Source organism: Amphichorda felina (genome assembly GCF_050947745.1).
Source record: "Amphichorda felina strain 45539 chromosome Unknown scaffold_8, whole genome shotgun sequence".
In the NCBI taxonomy this organism is placed as follows: Eukaryota; Fungi; Ascomycota; class Sordariomycetes; order Hypocreales; family Bionectriaceae; genus Amphichorda; species Amphichorda felina.
The window spans coordinates 2,387,841-2,406,243 of NW_028145042.1; the positions used below are offsets into that span (position 1 = coordinate 2,387,841).

Here is an 18,403-nt window from a genome sequence, read left to right on the forward strand (position 1 = left end):
GATCATGGAGAGGGCCAACCAAGAGGTTCCCGGGTGTGCTCTGCTCTTGAGCGGAGGGGCCGGGTAACGGAAAAACATGATTTCGAGCATTTGGTGCGATGGCGGTCGGAGAGTGGGTTTCTTTATGACGACTTTCTCATGTTCCAAGTTCCTATGCTAGTTGGCAGGGCGAACGGCGCAAACAGGGTTGATTTCAGGGAGCGAAAGCGAGACTCTAGATGTTAGACAAAATTCGTGGCTAGATGAAAAGAAGTATTATAAAACTTTATATCACTTCTTTTCTTTTACTAATTTTGTCGAAAGGCCATACTGAGAGTCGTCGTGAAGGTGTTCGTGAGATTCACACAAGCGGCGGGACTTCGGCTCCTAGGCCTCGGTGGAATTGGCGGTGGTAGAGAGCGTGGACGAAATACTCATTAAAACAGAAAAAAACAAATACTGTTTCAAGGAAGCGCCGGAAGACGAAAGTAGATCGGCCATTCATAATGCTCAGTTCATACCTATGTTTGTGTGTTGTTCTGGTTGAATGGCAGGGGGGAATAGGGAGCTCCAGCTGCCCACCTGCACCAAAGGGGCGATTTTGCCCCTACTCACCGCCCTCGCCCACAACGCCCACAAATCGGCAGGCGAAAAGTTCGATATTCTCACTTCGCCGGACGCCCGCCGTTGCATCATTTCCCGATTCCCCGCGCCGCCGCGAAACACGCTTACGAAACCTCAACGAGCCATCTCCCCGATATCTCGAACCCTCGCGGCCTAGACGACAATATGAGTGACGCCCTCAAGGATGCGCCGTTCCAGGCGGTGCAGGTCGATGCTCTGGTGAGTTCGAGTTGCCCCACCATGGACCCCTCCTCGTGAAGACGACCTGAGAGACCTGAGAGCGCAACGACTGACGGTGTTTGTGATGGGCAGGTGGTCATGAAGATTGCCAAGCACTGTTCCTCGGCATTCCCCACGACTGCGACTGGATCCATTGTCGGTATGGACCAGAACAACCTCATGGAGGTCACCAACGCGTTCCCTTTCCCGACGGTCGACACCTCGGCCACCGACTCCCACCAGAACGATGCGTCCGCCATCGCCGCCGCGGCGCCCCGTCAGAAGGCCAACATGGTCTACCAGAACGAGATGATCCGTCATCTGAAGGAGGTCAACGTGGATGCCCAGAACGTCGGGTGGTACACTAGCGCCACCATGGGCAACTTTGTCAACCTGAGCTTCATCGAGAACCAGTTCCACTACCAGAAGGACAACAACCGCACGGTGGGAATCGTCTACGATGCCAGCAAGAGCTCCCAGGGCAACCTGACGCTGAGGGCTTTCCGTTTGACCTCGACTTTCATGGCCGCTTACAAGGAGGGCAAGTTCACAACTGAGATGTATGTCTACCAATATCTGGAAAAGCAGCCCAAGTCTAACGTTTCATAGCCTCCAAAAGTCAAAGCTTTCTTTCAAGGACATCCTTGCTGAGCTCCCTGTGAGCGTGCACAACTCGCACCTGCTCACCTCTTTCCTCCACCAGATCCCTGCCGCCCCCGCCGAGGAGGACGTCGAGCCCCCGAGCTCGCTGGCCGACATCGAGCGCGACCAGGTCAAGCCGCCGTTCTACCCTTCCATCGATACCCTGGATCTGGCCATCGACCCCTTCCTGGAGAAGACCTGCGACCTGCTGCTGGAGAGCATCGAGTCGCATTACACCGACCTCAACAACTTCCAGTTCTACCAGCGCCAGCTTGGCCGCGAGCAGGCCAAGATCTCCCAGTGGCAGGCCAAGCGCAAGGCGGAGAACGCGCAGCGCGCCCTGGCCAAGCAGCCTGCGCTGCCGGAGGATGAGTGGCAGCGTCTGTTCAAGCTGCCCCAGGAGCCCAGCCGGCTTGAGGGTATGCTCAACGCCAAGCAAGTGGAGCAGTACAGCAAGCAGGTGGACGGGTTCACGGCCAACATCAGCGCCAAGATGTTCGCCGTGCGGGAGAACTTGCTGCCGCAATAGACGGTTCTTTTCGTTGGGGATCAATAGCGGCAGCGGGCGTTGCTCTGTCCCCCGCGGGGACGGGACGTTGGGCAGCGGACCAGCTGGATGGTTGCATTGGTGGCGTTCCGGGCACTGTGGAATGGGACTTTATAATGAACTGCTTGTTTGTCGTTTGTGGTGGTAGACTTGGAGCGACTTTAGGAAGACGAGATATCTCATATGACATGGATATTAGAGATGCCGTCGCAGCTCCTGTCATTTCAGTTCCCGCGCTGCTTTGGCCTCTTGGATATCATTCTAGTCATCGTCTATCCGTACATCTGCATCCTGTAGTGGCCATCAGGGTTACGAGTACTATTCGCAGCCAAGTGAGACCGTCTCGTAATTGAGGCGGTTCGATGAAACTAGTAGGGCGGCAAATGGGCTTCAGAGGGGCTGGAGGGGCTGGGCGGACGGCCCATAAGCTCCAGTAAGGTCGGCTGCGGGGTTCACGTGTACGATAAGATACGACGGTAGGAACATCTCCTGGAAGCCCAGGGACTCATCAACCTATCCCCCCAACCCGCCATTCCCCATTAACGCACCCCTATGCTACAAAAAAGAGATAGCTTTGATAGAACGATGAATAATACTTTCCGCCCCGTGTAAATCTCTGCATATCTGGACCGGTTTGGGTCGGCTGTTGAGACGCAGAATCCATTCAACGGGGTTGGCGCCCCACTTACCCTTTGTTCCCCTCGTCACTTGCCCCGCTTCCCTCGACGGCCTGAAAATTTGCCCCTCCTCTCGTCGTGCAGTCCAACCCGTTCCTGTGCGGGATTTGCTCTGGTATTTACACTGCTCCATCACCGCCTCACTGTCCCTTCGTTCTTTCCCTCTTCCCTTCTCCTCCATACCCAATTGAACCCCTTGGAAGTATCCCTACTTCTTTCCCACCACCACATCTATCACAATGGCTGCTCCCGCCCACAAGTTCAAGGTCGCTGACCTGTCCCTCGCTGCCTTTGGCCGCAAGGAGATCGAGCTGGCCGAGAATGAGATGCCCGGTCTCATGGCCACCCGTGCCAAGTACGCTGCCGACCAGCCCCTCAAGGGTGCCCGCATCGCCGGCTGCCTCCACATGACCATCCAGACTGCGGTCCTCATCGAGACCCTGACTGCCCTGGGTGCCGAGGTCACCTGGACTAGCTGCAACATCTTCAGCACCCAGGACCATGCCGCTGCTGCCATCGCCGCTGCCGGTGTCCCCGTCTTTGCCTGGAAGGGTGAGACTGAGGAGGAGTACAACTGGTGCCTTGAGCAGCAGCTCAGCGCCTTCAAGGACGGCAAGAAGCTGAACCTCATCCTCGACGACGGTGGTGACCTGACCTCGCTCGTCCACGCCAAGTACCCTGAGCAGCTCAAGGACTGCTTCGGTGTCTCTGAGGAGACCACCACTGGTGTCCACCACCTGTACCGCATGCTCAAGGACGGCAAGCTGCTCGTCCCTGCCATCAACGTCAACGACTCCGTCACCAAGTCCAAGTTCGACAACCTGTACGGCTGCCGCGAGTCTCTCATTGACGGCATCAAGCGTGCCACCGATGTCATGATTGCTGGCAAGACTGCCGTCGTCGCTGGCTTCGGTGATGTCGGTAAGGGCTGCGCCATGGCCCTGCACGGCATGGGTGCCCGTGTTCTCGTCACTGAGATTGACCCCATCAACGCTCTCCAGGCTGCCATGGCCGGCTACCAGGTCACCACCATGGAGAAGGCTGCCTCCCAGGGTCAGATCTTTGTCACCACCACCGGCTGCCGTGACATCCTGACTGGCAAGCACTTCGAGGCTATGCCCAACGACGCCATTGTTTGCAGTACGTGCCCCTCCCATGATATATACACCCCTGTAACTACTTACTAACCTACCACAGACATTGGCCACTTCGACATTGAGATCGACGTTGCCTGGCTCAAGGCCAACGCCAAGGAGGTCCAGAACATCAAGCCCCAGGTCGACCGCTTCCTCATGCCCTCGGGCCGCCACATCATCCTCCTCGCTGAGGGCCGCCTGGTCAACCTTGGCTGTGCCACCGGCCACTCCTCTTTCGTCATGTCCTGCTCTTTCACCAACCAGGTCCTTGCCCAGATCATGCTGTACAAGGCTGGCGACAAGGCCTTCGCCGAGAAGCACGTTGAGTTCGCCAAGGCTGGCAAGCTCGACGTCGGTGTCTCCGTGCTCCCCAAGATCCTCGATGAGGAGGTTGCCCGTCTGCACCTGTCTCACGTCAACGCTGAGCTCAGCTCCCTGAGCTCGGTCCAGGCTGACTACCTTGGCCTGCCCGTCGAGGGCCCCTTCAAGGCCGAAATGTACGTTCAGACCACTACTTGCCCGATTTTGTCGAACCCCGGCTAACAGCTCTCAGCTACCGCTACTAATTTACTGTAATCATACCCACCATACCCAAGGATCCTTCAACTGGATGCTACGTGTAACGACGTCATTAAAGAGGTTTTCCTTTGTTCTCTCAACTAGGCGATAGGGGCAAAATTTGTGGTTTCAACAGCATAAAAAGTTTTGCATGGCGAAGGGTTTCCGGGGATCACAACAACGGGACAAGACAAGGGTTCTTCAGAGACTTGTTTTTGGACGAAGAAAGCGTCTTAGATATTCGGATTTGGTTTTAACACGAATCTGAGGATCCCCCCTTTGACAAATACAAATTTTTAGAGGAGCCTGTTGGCTCACTCACATCCAGCATCTATACTGGTTCCATGACCTGTATCGTTTTTTTTGTGAAGATTCTTCTAATATCTCTATTTGTCTATCCTAGCTTGCACTCGCATCTAGCCACTGTGTTATCAACGCTTTACTTGCGGTTCCTAAACCTTGGTTAGCTAAATTCACTGCATGACGCACATATAAAAACTCACAGCTTCTTCTCCAGCTCCCTCTGCTCCGGCACAATGCTCTTCAGCTTGCCCTCCGCCACAGCCTTGCGGACGTTGCCCACCGCCCACTTCTCCATCTTGGTCAGCGTCTCGACGGTCCAGGTGCCCAGGTGCGGCACCAGGAGCACGCTGTCGTTGGCCAGCAGACCCGGGTGGATGCGCGGCTCGTCCTCGAAGACGTCGAGCCCCGCGCTGGCGACGATGCCCGAGTCCAGGGCCGACACGAGGGCGGCCTCGTCGATGACGGCGCCGCGCGATGTGTTGACGATGACGATGCCGCGCTTCATGATGGCGAATTGGTCGGTGGAGAGGGTGTGCCGCGTGGAGGACTGTCGGTGTTAGTGGGGGGACTCGTGTATATGCAACCACACATATATAGAGTGTATTTGTATTTAATGAGTGAGAAAAAAAAAAGAACTGAGACTTACGTTGAGAGGTAGGTTTAGACTCAGCACATCACTCTCCTTGAGCAGCGTCTCAAAGTCGACATACTCAGCCCCCTCCTCATGCTCCGGGTCCAGCTTGGTGCGGTTATGGTAGCGGATCTTCATGCCAAACGCCCTCATCTTCTCGGCCATGTTGCGCCCGATGCCGCCCATGCCTAGGATGCCCAGGGTCTTGCCCCGGGGGTCGTGGCCCAGCGCGGGCAGCGGGTCGCCGCGCCACTCGCCCCTGCGCAGGGCGGCCATGGAGGAGGGCAGGTTGCGCAGCGCGCCGAGCAGCAGGAAGACGGCTAGGTCGGCGGTGGAGTCGTTGACGGCGGTGGGCGTGTTGGAGACGCTGATCTGGCGCGCGGTGCAGGCGTCGACGTCGATCTGGTCGTAGCCGGCGCCGTTGTGGCAGATGAAGCGGCAGGTTGGGGGCAGGGCGTCGAGGAGCTCGGCATCGATGGGGCCCGTGATGGCTACGGATTGAAAGGTGCGGTAGATTGTGGTGACGCCATTGAAGGCGCCTGACGAGCACTCCTCAAGGAAGGCGGCCCGGTTGGTGGCCTTGGGTTCGACGATGTCGGCGATCTTGGTAAGGGCGGACCAGTCGTCGTGGACGCTGGAGAGTCAGCAGGAAGGACGAGTCTGGATGGAGGGAGGTTGGATATCCCAAATTAAAGTACTATCACTATACGTACTAGTCAATGCTGGTCAGGAGGAGGACCTTGGGCTTCTCGGAGTCGCTCATCTTGGCGGGGTAGTCGCTATGAGTCTCGTCGTGGGGATTGAGCTGGGAGGCTGTGAGAGCGGGCTTGGGTTGGCCGTTCTCAGGGCAGGTTGAAAGAAGAATGTTTGGCGGGGCTCAATTGAGTTCAGCAGGCAGTGAAAGACGAGTTGAAGTACGTAATGAGGGTGGTTTACCACCCAGGACACGTGAATGACGATGATGTCGGCGATCCTCCCGCTGCCCTGATTGTGGGGGCGGGGTGATGGGCGACGGAGAATGATGGTGGCCGATAAGCCGCTCAGCTCCAACGAATGATGCACATGGGCGACCGTCGCCCGGACAGAACCGGCTTCTACCGTAAATCATGACGTTTTCTCTGTTATCAAAAGAACCTGCAGATGCTGCCAGGGACCCCCGAGTTGTTCTTGACAAGACGGGCCGAAGCGCCGTCCGATATAGGAGCTTCAGAGCGTTGGACTCGGATGGTATCGGTGGCCTAGGATCACTTGGCTGACTGGGCCACCAGGGGGAAGGACAAATCAAATCTCTGTTTATTGCTATCAGACATGATATGTAGTAGTTCTATACAATCGCAGTCTACAAGCCACCACCCTCGCCCAGCTCACATGAGCAACCTCCAGGCACCAAGCAGCACCGCCGCGAAACCCGTGCACACGCCCATCAGCCACTGCAGCGTCTGGAACTTGACCTGTTCGAGCTTCTCGCGCAGCGCCGCCACCTCCTGCTCGATGCGCGTCTCCGTCTCCTTGATCTTGAGCTCCTGCCCGACGGCCTCCTCGCGGATGCGGCCCTTCTCGAGGTTGAGGTCGAGCCGCACGCTGGCCTGCGTGCGCCCAATCTCGTCGCGCAGCCGGCTGTTGAGCTTGGCGATCTCGTTGGACAGCCTCTCGTGCGTGCTGCGCGTCGTGTTGGACTCGGTGCTGTCGGCCGACAGGAGCTCGGAGCGGAGCTTGGCAAAGTCAACCTTTTGCGTGTAGGTCGCCTTGGCGGCGTCCTCGCGGAGGACCATTGTGCGCGTTAGGTTCTGGATGCTGCGGGTGTGTAAGTCAGGGGGCAGATAGCGGGAGATAAGGGCTCAGGAACATACCTCTCCTCGATGACGTCGTTGAGGACCTTCATCATGGCGACTGACTGGTCCTCGGTGAAGCCCTCGCTCTCCAGCCGCTGGACAAACTTGAGGGTGTCAAAGTGGTGGTCGCGCTGCCTCGGCGCCGTCGTGTGGAACTCTGCCCTCCTGAGGATCGGACTGGCCTTCCTCTCCGCGAGGCGAGGCCGCGAAGACGGTGCTGAGTGGAAGGACGCGGCGGATGCGCGCTGCTGCCATGGCTTCGGTTGGTGGTCTCGGCAGATTGTCCGAGACGTAGATGATGCCAGGGGAGCTGTCGCCTTCCAGCTGAGACGCGGGAGCAGGAACTTGGGCAGCGACTCGGCGGCCGCAAAGGTCGGGATGGCCATGCTGACTGCGGCGGACTGGCAATAGGCAATGGTTGGTGATGTTGGAAGGGAATGTTCTGCGCTGGAAGATCTCGAGGTCGAAGCTGAAAGGCCTATGACGGTTGCCGAGATTTGGGCCGTCGGTCCCGGCGTTGCTGATTGGCTGTGCGAGCTTGATGTGGAGACATGGCGGATATCTCCCGAGGCTAAGCCCCTTGAGCCGAGATCTAACTTTCAAGTTTCAACCTTTTCAACCAACCTCAAACCCGTTTCGGAATTTTTGACTCGGTCCCCACCCGCAAATTTGAGATTACGGATAGGGTAATGGAGGTTGGTGTGAGCTGCTATCACTTCGCTTTGATGGCTGGTTTGATGACCGAGTATTTGACCTTTAGTTTGAAGGTGGCTCACCGCCGTAGTTGATCTCGGAAGATGACCGTAAGGCCGCCCTTGGCTATGTCCGACCGGACAGGCAGCTTGTCAATCTTAAGTAGGGCGGCTCTGCCATTTTGGACTGTTACGCTGGTACGTGGTGTCGAGGATGAACTCCGCGCTGGAGCTGTAGAAGGTGTCTAAGACGGGGTCACCCATGGCATCAAGATCCGGCTACTGTGTGTTATTCACGGCCTAGGGCTATAGGCTATACTCTGGGAGGCCAGTATATCGTTTCTGGGTCCTCTCGGAAATGTTGCTCGGCGCCGTACCCGCGCTGGAGGGGAGACAACATGGGGGAAATTCAACTCGATTGCATTGTCGTTGCTACGCACGGTTATTGGCGGAGAGCCCGACGAGAGGCATGGTGAGACCTGTGAGAGACTGTGACAATGTTGCCCTGTCTTAACTACTACCTTGCTGAAGAGACACCCTTTCACGCATCAAAGCAGCAGCCTCCGAGGTCTTGCCCATATCCCCCCAGGTCACCGCGAGAGTTTCCATGCTCAGCAGCGTGTCAGGATGGGCCGTACCAAGCCTCATCTTTCTCATCTCCAACACCTCCACCTGAAGCCTCTCCGCCTCTTCCTGCCGGCCTTGCGCCTGATACGTTATCGCCAGATTGTTCATGTTCGTCAGGGTTCTAGGATGGTCTGCCCCAAGCTTTGCCTTCCTCATCTCTAATACCTGCAAATTGAGCACTTCTGCTTCCTCCCACCTCCCCTGCTCCCAAAATGTTGACGCTAGATTGCCCATGACTGTCAGCGTATCAGGGTGGTCTGCCCCGTACTTCATCTTCCTCGTCGCTAATACCTGCACCAGAAGCCTCTCTGCCTCCTCCTGCCGGCCCAACGCATTATAATTTTCCGCGAGACATTTCATGGCTACCAGCGTATGAGGATGATCTGCTTGAAGTTTGGTCTTCCTCAGCTCCAGTGCCTGCACCTGAAGCCTCTCTGCCTCTTGCCACCGGCCCTGCTTCCGATATATCCACGCTAGGCTATGCATACCCGTTGCCGTGTCGAGATGATCAGACCCAAGCGTGGCCTTTCTCGTTTCTAATACCTGTACCTGGAGCCTCTCTGCCTCCTTCCACCGGCCCTGTTTCCGATAGATCGACGCTAGGTTATGCATGCTTGTTATCGTCTCAGGACGGTCTAGCCCGATTGTTGTCTTTCTCATCTCCAATACCTGTACTTGAAGCTTCTCTGCCTTCTCCCATCGGGCCTGCTTCTTGTATATTGTCGCTAGGTTCTCAATGCTATCTAGCGTGTTAGCATGCTCTGCGCCTAGTAGGTCCTTCCGAATATCTGTAGCCTGCTCCTGTAGTCTTTGCGCATCGTTCCATGAGCCTTCAAATCCGAGATGTGCAGCGATGTGATGGAAGAGGGATGCTTTGCCTAATATCTCTTCCTTGGACTCGGCGCATTCCAGCTCCAGTACCGAATATGCATGCGGGAGGTACGCGCTGCATGTCGCTCGCGTCTCGTACTCCCCGTAGGGATACATGTGTGCTACCGTTAAAATCGCTGCCCCAGAAAAGCGCTGCATGCTCTTCTCCCGAGAAAGCCATTTTCGGGTGACTAATTGTACCAGTCGGTGGAGATCTAGGCTGCCGTCTTTCTCTTCCGTGACAAGAGAAAACGCCTTCAGGATACCTATAGCTTTGGTGAGCTGTAAATCTCCCACCGGCGCACTCTCGTATATATTTTCACTATAGTATGACAAGAACTTCTGCGGAATTGCTTGGCGGTCGAGTAGGCTCATCAGGGAGAGGAGGTTGCCTGCTAGGGGATTCTCCCTTTTGATATTCTGGAATGAGATAATCCATGTCTCTGCAACGGCACGAGGGGTCTCCGGATCTCTGCCGAACGTCTCAAAATCCTCTCCGAGAAGGTCTACCAGGGACTTTTCCAGCATCTGGAGATATTGGCCCGTCGATAAGCTGTTCTCGCAGATGAAAGCAGCTGCCTGGACCAGCGCAAGTGGTAAATGCTCTAAACGTGAGGAAAGCTCTGATCGCTCACTCGGAGAAGACCCAACGTCTCCAAGCCTAGTTTGAAGCAGTTGGTCTGATTCTTGCTCTCCCATCTTGCCAACCTTGATCAGGTGCACTCCCTTGGTAATCCTTGAGCCGACCTGCTTGTTTCTGGTGGTGCAGAGAATATCTCCGTGGGAGCAATCAGGGATTAGGCGCCCTAGGTTTCCTTCCTCCGGGCGTGAGGACCCAGTTTCTCCACCGGGGGAGCTGAAGAAGAGCGGCAGGTCGTCCGCATTGTCAACGACCATCAGCCATCGACCGTGGTCTTTATTCTCCAGCCATCGTTTCACTAGTAGGAGATTATCCTCCTTGGGGTTGTTATACCCAGGGATCTGGCATTGTTTTGCAATCGCTGCAAACGATTCGGAGAACCGCTCGACGTTGCTCGCGTGGACCCAGAAGACTGATATGTCCGGTGATGTCTCATGTAGCCAGTACACATAGGCCAACGCAATCTGGGTTTTCCTGCAATGTGTAAGCATCCGCGGTGTAGACTCTGGTGTACTGGTGACACTTACCCAACACCACCTAGCCCATAGAGTGATGACCTAGCTTGAACTGTGCTGCTCGAGTCTGGCTGGTCGTGGCCCAGCTGGGCCTTGAGGTGGTTCAGGACATCGGAGCGATCCACAAAGTCAGGGTTGCTTGTATACGGTACAACAACTAGCTATAAGTCAGTAGAGTTCAGCAATCGAGATCAGAAAGGGTGATAATACTTACAGTGTGATCTAGAGGTCAAGTGGTTCCCTTGACCGTGCTGATCATCTTGGATTGGCATATGGAAGAATAACTCCCTCGCATATGCGGCCGCCACTGCTGCAGCAAAGCCATGCCAGACATCGTTCTTGTGCGAGTCGCAATAGTCGGAGATGCCCCGGATAACCATACATGGAAAATCAGAAAGGGCCCCTGCTGCCTCCATCTCGAAGCATAGCACCTTATGCTCTCGTGCTAAATCATCTCTCAACTCAGCATCCTTTATCACTGACTCGCCAGACGCGACCGTGCCTCTGTGAACAACGATAAATGGGCCTTCTCCTTCATCATCTATCGATCGCTCGATGCGCTTCTTCGGGTCACATCCAGCCTCTTCGCATAGTGCGTCTGGCTGTTGGTGCGAATAATCCGGTTGGTAAAGATAATCCTTGTCGGCACCAGGGAACTTAAATTGGCGAAGGGCCCGGCGGCTTGTGGGGATTCTTTGGGTATTCTCCCATATTGGATCATGATCCATCCGTCGACGCTGTACAGCCATCATTCGTGCAGCGTGGAGGAGGGCTGTTGGTGGAGGCGCAAGGGAGCCTTTGCGTTCAAAGTAGCCCGTTTTCGCCTTTCCATGATCGTATTGTATTGCTCCAGAGTGTACGCCCGTTGGCTCACCAACCACGATATGCCCTAGGCGGATCATCCCCTGATCTGTCTTTACTGGCACGCCGCCGCCAATCCCTACCAGTAGACCATATTTGAGGTTTGGAAAAGTCATCTCCATCCGAGCGACGACAGTGGCAGCAGAGCAGTTTCCCGCCTTATAGAGGCCGGCGATGACGATGTTATGATTGTTGATACTGCCGAGGCTGTAGACGTTTGTGTCTGCGCTCGACTGTGGAAGAGACTCATGCTCCTCGTCCAGCATCTCCATTGCTGCCGTCTGTTCCACCTCCAAGGGACAGATCCATCCAACCCTGTAGGCATCGTGGCTTAGCTTCTTCCGCCGCAGCGACCGCATTGTTGGTCGTCCGGTCGTCGCGCATATGTAAGTGGGGGTTTACGTGAAGGGTTGATGTTTGGAGATTATTATTTGCCGGGATCAGTGAAGTTTCACTGGGGGTGGACGGTTCTTACTGGAGACATGTTGTGCAAGGGGATCGAGAATTGCGACAAGAACCGTAGAAATGCCTTGAAATTAACCTTCAGTGTCAGGGAATCAAGGCAACAAAGAGGGGTAACGCCTAAGCGCCAGCCTTATGCAAGCTGAAAAGTGCATAGCATCGGCCAACCAGGCACCACCACGTTGAATGACAGAATGTTCGACTGAGTTATTCCGTGCCATCGGCGACCGAGTTGTGAATTTGCGATGTTAGTTGCCAGGCACGCATCGAACGGACGCCGTTGCTGGGACGAGTTAACGAATGAGACATGCGCTGGAGTCTTAGGTTGGGGACTTGGGGTCCAAAAAGTGCCTACTTGGGCAAGGCAATTCAAGCGACAGCCGGTACCGAACGGGTGGGAGGGTGATAGTAGTATTCGTATACTACCTACCATCTGCCCTGGAAGTTTATGCTGGAGATCTTCTCCTGATGTCAAACGACTAGTTCAGTGAGGTGTGGAAGTCTCAGAAACTGCCACGTCTTGATCGAGGGTGCAAGTACAGAACTACCTACTCCGTACAGATAGCAAGTATTAGGTAGTAAGTAGTACGGATATCGCATCTCGTGCAAGGGATCGTCACTCCTGCATCTCGAGGCCGACCACAACTGAGCTTAGCTGGGAAGTTGGTCCCCGGGAACCCTCCCCGAGGCTAGGCAATGACTCGCTTCAACGTTGGCGACATTAGAAGACCAAGATATTTAGACTGGGCTGTTGGCAACAGTCTCCTTGTCACCCTGGAAGGGCCGATTACCCAAAGAGCTGGGTAAGTTGAGACAAGCGTTGGTATGGAATGTGTCTTGACCAAGGGAGTCCAAGATTCCAAGTTCCAACGCCGAGTTCCAACTCCCAACATGGGGCGACTAGCGTCATGCACCGACATACCATGCTGCCTCTTTAAAGGCTCTGTGCCTGTAAATCACGCGCTGATTATTGTCTCGTACCCATCTGTGTTTCCTTTGCCAATTTACTGATATCATTTAGCTCTGGAGCAGCATGTGCTTTGTCCAGGGATGTTGACTTGCCATGTAAGTACAGTGGCAGGCAATGCCACAAACTCATCACATCCTAGCACCCTTGTCAAATGCTCCTTAACAATGCACTCTGTAAATAAGAATGCGGCATCTAAAAGTACTCTCTTTTTTTTCTTCCATTCTTTCCCAAGCATTCTACGCCGGCATGAGCGAGTCCCGCTGTCATGGACGTGCAAGAGAGGTTTCTCATAATTCACTGGCTGTTTAGTTCCATGGGCATACTTCTCATGGCCGTCCGGCTGGTGTGGAGAAAGCTGGGTGGGCAAAATGTCAACTTGGGTGACTACCTAACTATGGCCGCTATATTCTGTGGTCTGACAAGAACGGTATTCAACCATGTGATCCTGATCTGGGGCACCAACAACATGCATCCGGCGTTGAGGGAATCGCATAAATTCACCGAAAAAGACATATATCAGCGTACCGTGGGTAGCAAGCTCTCCTTTGCGAACAAATTCACATACAGCTCCTAGTCAGTCAACCTATCTGCAGAATGAAGTCGCCATCAATGGGAATGGGCTGACACCTTCCAAGTCTATGGATTCAGAAGCTGGTTATGCTGGATATTTGTCGTCGGTTGATGGCAGATCTGCGCTGGGAGAAGGCGACGATCCGAGCATTCCTCGCTGCCTTACTTGCAACATATGTTGCGATCCTAGTGGTCAACTTCAGCGAGTGCAGGCCCATACACTTGCACTGGCAGGTTGTCCCTGATCCAGGTACGTTGAAAGCCGGTTGTTATAACGCTCCACATCCGGGTCGAAGATTGATGAAGATGTCCAGGACCCTGCGCCACTACTCAGGCCGAGTTCCTCACGCTCGCTGTTCTCAACGTCATTACCGACCTCATGCTCCTTCTCCTTCCAATCCCCGTCGTGATGACCTGGAAAGCTTGCTGGGTGCAGAAGATAAAGCTCGGCCTCCTCTTCACTCTGGGGATTTTTATCATTGCCATCACTCTCGTCCGCCTGCCCCTTAACTTCATTTACGAGGACGACCTATTCTCACGCTCAACGTTTATCAGCTTAGAGTTGATGACGGTAGCCGCCGTGGTCAATGCACCAACACTGTGCGGGCTGTGGAACTCCACAAGACGGCAGAAGGCTTCACAGAGATATAATACCGCCCTCCGACACGACAACGGGGATCACGAGTTCTGGCATGCCAACTCACGGAGAATATCTCCCCGCGTCAGAGATGGAGACTCCTACGACGTTGAAGTCTTTCCTATGGAGCCAAGGCGTGGGAGGCCCATCGATGGAATTGTGCAGACAAAAAATCTCACTGTGTTGGAGGTTAGGTCTGATGACCTGGAGCATGCTTCCATAAACTCTAGCCAAAGGGGAATTCTAAGAGACTGAGGGCCGTTTTTATGAAAGTCTTTCCTCGCTCAACACCAAGGACATTCTAGGACCATGTTCCATTAGTACGTGATTTCCTGGCCTGGAGGAAGCCTTAAAGCGCTCTTGCCTTAGTACAAGCACCTGGATACTTAACGGGGCGCTGCTGCTCTCACTTTCCAGGTTCATGAAAGTGGTTCTTTCTTGCTCCCTCCTCTTATAATGAAGCTCCTTGTCTTGAAATTGCCGGGAGAAATCAGGTACCTACTTAGGTACCTAGGTATGCTTTGTGGGTGCACTTGTCTCCTCATGTCCGCAATTTAGTATCACTGTCACTGATCCATCCTTGTGTGCTCGCAGTTGCTAAGGTATTCTTCAGGATCCTATCACAATCTCCCAAAGTATCTATCAAAATATTCTAAGGTGAGTACGCACTGTCTCTCGCTCTATTCTATCATTACTCGAGTCTGAACGGATCAGATTCGACAGCGACCAAGCACACACATCGCTACGATGTCGATACACAACGACGAGTGCCAAAAAACCGCCGCCTTTCTCAGTCTCACCAAGGCAGTACCAAAACTTACCGGCACCAAAAACTTCATTCTATGGCACGGCCAGGTGCTCCTATGTGCCCGCATGTTTGGAATCGCTCGTGTCCTCGAGGCCCCTGGTGACTGGGGCGTCTTTGAGAGATATGGGTTCGCGCTCATCACATTATCAGTATCCCAAGATGTCCTCCAGATGCTCTACATGAAAGGATTCGGCCAGTGCCCAACAGCGTACGCAGCGATGGGAATGCTTTATGACACGTTTCTCTTCGGTGGTGATACCGAGGTGGCAGAGCTTGAAAAACAATTTAGGCACTTGGACGCGGGCAAATATGAGTCCCTCTGGGCATATCTGGCTGATGCGAGACATTTGGTCTTTCGCCTTACCTTGGTCAAAAGAGACATGGAGGAGGAATATATTGCTGAACGTCTTCTCTCAGGGCTACTTGTCAGCAAAGGGCCTAATCGCAAAATGTGGGATCGAAACCCTCTACAACTCTACTATGGGCTCCCCCCGCTGGAAAACATCTATGCGCATCTGGAGGACTTGGCAAGGACCCAAGCGTTGTCAATGTCGGTTGCTACACGAACGACGATTCGATGATCCGGAAGGTCAGAAGGGGCAAAGCAAGCGGGTAGCGGCAATGGCCATAGCGCAAGTATGGGGGACAGCGAGCATGTTCCGCCTCAGCGGCATGATCCATTAGGAGATAATCGTTACTATTCAACGACTGTTTATATGGATAGGAAATTTATATGTGTCAGGCCTATCCATCCTAATACTGATTGAAGATGCATGATGTGGCGAGCGGTTCCAACTTCTAAAGAACCCAAATATCCTGTGCGGAACCTGCCAATCTTCGGCCTACCAACATCCTTCATGCCTGCCTCCAGATGCCAAAAACAGGTTTGTGTTGCTAGACGTGGCTGCCTTGAAGTGCTCAATAAAAATCTACCTCTGACTGGTTCAAGTGAGGGCCCAACTCCCAAACGAGCTTCAAACACCCTTGCATCGCCCATATATCCATCAGCTCTTAGATCTACTGCCATACCTCCGGGCGACCACAGAGTCAACGCTTGCTTTCGCCATGTACGGAATACCATCCATTTCAGTACCGATGTAAGCTGCGCTTCAAGTATTGAAAAATGAATCCCCGGCTGACGAGATCTCAAGGGAATCCCCCGGGCGCTACCTCAACACCCATTCGTCCGCTTTGAGAGAGGGCCAAGCTCGAGTCAATGGAACCAGTGTTCCATCGCCAAGTACCATGAATGCTACGGATGACCGTGGCCCGTCCAACGCCGTGAGCTCTACAATTATCGCACAGGCGTTCCATAATATCAAAAAGCTAGAGGACCCCTCGGATTTTGTGGACTACTACATGTGGGTTGCCACCATCATGCTTATCTCGGTGTCTATGCAACTCGACGGGTACTTCTCGCGTGACACGGTGCGGCACGCCCCAGGAAGCACACCCAAGCAGAATGCCGAGCTGGCACAGGCGAGTCTTCTGGTGTACGACTCCCTGGGCCCGGTGATGAAGAGACAGGTCACCATGTGGCTCTGGACTGAGAGGCGCCTGCCTCCGGCCATGTGTACACCCTGCCAGCTCATGGAAGCTATCGAGGTGCTCATCAACAACCAAGACAGGAGACGCCCCTCCTCCTCTTCCTCAGATCGCCTCTCGCAAGCCCAGACCGTTGTGAACGGGGGGTATCAAATGGATTTAGGGCATATGCCGTTGGACTACGGATACTAGGCGGGTGTTGATGTTATTGAAGAGCGGCTAGTCCAGGGCCCAGGGAGGCAACACGAGAAGGTTAAAGTTGATTTTCAGCATCCATTTTTTCTCAAAACACAAAAGCGTTCTATAAGCGTGTGCGAAAAATCCCTGAAGCACAATTACTTTGTTTGGGTTTCGAAGGCATTAGATAGGGATTCAAGTGGGAGTAGACAACAGCGTGTTATTTGTTATTCTTGAAACAAACCCATTATGAAGGCATCGTTGGAAAGAAAGCTCCTCTAGTGGATTGCAATTGATGGGTAACGATTATGATGTGTACTAAACTAGAGGGTAGGGTTTCTTCTAATCAAACCCCCAAGTTTCAGTGACTGGCTTCGAATTGCGTGACGGCTGTGCTGTGCTTTGACGTTCGGCGGTAGGTCAGGAACTGTCTGTCTGACACCTGCGGACAGGTGCGAGCCAGCTGGCACTTGGAAGTGGTGAGAGCTCGCGTGGGACTCGGTTCGAGGTCTACACAACGGTAGAAGGGTTGCCATTCCTTTCGGGCAACTCACGCAAGAGCTCCCGACTTTCTCATAGGTTCACACAGGCTTCTGGTCACCATCGGCTATTTCGGTAGGACTAATTACATAACTCGTCACATCCCAATCATTATTGCGGTATTGTTCTATGTCAGAGCGCCTTCATCTGTTCCCTCATGTTGTTGAGGTTGTTCTTGGGGCAGAGTGACTTACCGCCTAAGCGACGAATATGACGTGTAGGGAAGTGGGAAGCAAGCAGCACCTTCCGAGCCTCAGAATATCATCAGATGGACCTTCTATTCACTGCCCTGAACCATAAAGCAATGTGGATCAGTAGCAGTTAATCACCTCCCGTGTGGCCTCGCCAGGAAGTGAATCGCCAATCCCTCGAGGGTATATGAAGGCGAAATCTTTCTTCACAAGAGAGCCTGCCATCAACAAAGCAGAACACACAAAGCATCCAGAGAGACCTGAACAGCTACCGAACAACCAAAACCCTTCAAAGAACTCCTCAACGAAATCAACAACAATGTCTACTGTCACTTCCTACGGCGGCTATCCTCTCGACCACTACGTCTATGTTCCCAAGGACCGAGTTGAAAAGCAGAATATCAAGGATGGCTTCAAGTACGACGTTCCGGGCGTCAAGTTTAAGATCAGGGAAGCCGGAAGGGACTGGCTTGTGACTGCCCAGACCTACTTCCTCATGTACGTTCTTCAAGATAACATTCATGAATTGTTTTTCAAGTTAGTATGCTAACAAAGAAATTTACAGCACCTCTGATGACGGAAACACAGAATGGGAGGCAACCCAGGGCAGACCATAATGGTCGGGCACTCAACAGCGGCTTGGGGGCTTTGAGCCGGATCCCAACCAGTTGAGTGGCGAGAGAACTGCGATGGATTAGGGGGGCGGAGGGCGGCAGTAACTGACTTGCCGCGATAAAAAGGTCTTAGATATTGTTTCATTCGCAAATGGAACAAGATTGAAGACCGCAAGACTTTGCTATGCTTGAGTGACATGTTCTCGCAATGGAGTGAACTGTGAAGTCGATGTGTAATTGAGGATGCGAGCTAAATAATGCCCAATGGCTTTTTAAAATGCTCAACTTCGGTTGATTGAAAATTTATGACTATTCCCAAATAGCAGAGCGGCTTTGAAGCTTGCCATTGAGGCTCATGTTATCTTCGTTGTTGCTGGAGCGCAACCTCCTGTTTGGTCGCGGGAAAGGGGGCCACGTACCAAGGTACGTACCACCTTGCATAAACAATGTCAAAGGCGCGTGTCTATCTTTGAACTTGTATCAAGATTTAATTAATGAGCCAATCCTGCGATGTTACGGATTTTGACCACGTATCA

General features: G+C 53.7%; 7 protein-coding genes across 7 annotated transcripts; 4 read left to right on the top strand and 3 right to left on the bottom strand.

Moving 5' to 3' along the window:
* Positions 1–768: 768 nt before the first annotated feature.
* Positions 769–1,993, top strand: EIF3H (uncharacterized protein; the record flags this gene model as incomplete). Its single annotated transcript, XM_083197778.1, has 3 exons — positions 769–822; positions 916–1,382; positions 1,432–1,993. The coding sequence occupies 3 exons, from the start codon at positions 769–771 to the stop codon at positions 1,991–1,993; spliced, it is 1,083 nt and encodes a 360-aa protein (XP_083047246.1).
* Positions 1,994–2,927: 934 nt separating this feature from the next.
* On the top strand, positions 2,928–4,390 carry SAH1 (adenosylhomocysteinase; the record flags this gene model as incomplete). The annotated part of the gene is made up of 3 exons (XM_083197779.1): positions 2,928–3,828; positions 3,886–4,321; positions 4,378–4,390. 3 exons carry the CDS (start codon positions 2,928–2,930, stop codon positions 4,388–4,390), a joined length of 1,350 nt encoding a protein of 449 aa, XP_083047247.1.
* A 491-nt stretch (positions 4,391–4,881) lies between these two features.
* GOR1 (D-isomer specific 2-hydroxyacid dehydrogenase) lies at positions 4,882–6,079 on the bottom strand (the record flags this gene model as incomplete). The annotated part of the gene is made up of 3 exons (XM_083197780.1): positions 4,882–5,232; positions 5,332–5,950; positions 6,030–6,079. The coding sequence occupies 3 exons, from the start codon at positions 6,077–6,079 to the stop codon at positions 4,882–4,884; spliced, it is 1,020 nt and encodes a 339-aa protein (XP_083047248.1).
* A 601-nt stretch (positions 6,080–6,680) lies between these two features.
* On the bottom strand, positions 6,681–7,534 carry FMP32 (CCDC90 family protein; the record flags this gene model as incomplete). The annotated part of the gene is made up of 2 exons (XM_083197781.1): positions 6,681–7,110; positions 7,167–7,534. 2 exons carry the CDS (start codon positions 7,532–7,534, stop codon positions 6,681–6,683), a joined length of 798 nt encoding a protein of 265 aa, XP_083047249.1.
* An 816-nt stretch (positions 7,535–8,350) lies between these two features.
* ACO1O0_008418 (uncharacterized protein) lies at positions 8,351–11,712 on the bottom strand (the record flags this gene model as incomplete). The annotated part of the gene is made up of 3 exons (XM_083197782.1): positions 8,351–10,451; positions 10,505–10,649; positions 10,707–11,712. The coding sequence occupies 3 exons, from the start codon at positions 11,710–11,712 to the stop codon at positions 8,351–8,353; spliced, it is 3,252 nt and encodes a 1,083-aa protein (XP_083047250.1).
* Positions 11,713–15,865: 4,153 nt separating this feature from the next.
* On the top strand, positions 15,866–16,537 carry ACO1O0_008419 (uncharacterized protein; the record flags this gene model as incomplete). The annotated part of the gene is made up of 2 exons (XM_083197783.1): positions 15,866–15,897; positions 15,952–16,537. 2 exons carry the CDS (start codon positions 15,866–15,868, stop codon positions 16,535–16,537), a joined length of 618 nt encoding a protein of 205 aa, XP_083047251.1.
* A 1,035-nt stretch (positions 16,538–17,572) lies between these two features.
* ACO1O0_008420 (uncharacterized protein) lies at positions 17,573–17,870 on the top strand (the record flags this gene model as incomplete). Its single annotated transcript, XM_083197784.1, has 2 exons — positions 17,573–17,751; positions 17,819–17,870. The coding sequence occupies 2 exons, from the start codon at positions 17,573–17,575 to the stop codon at positions 17,868–17,870; spliced, it is 231 nt and encodes a 76-aa protein (XP_083047252.1).
* Between the last annotated feature and the right edge of the window lie 533 nt (positions 17,871–18,403).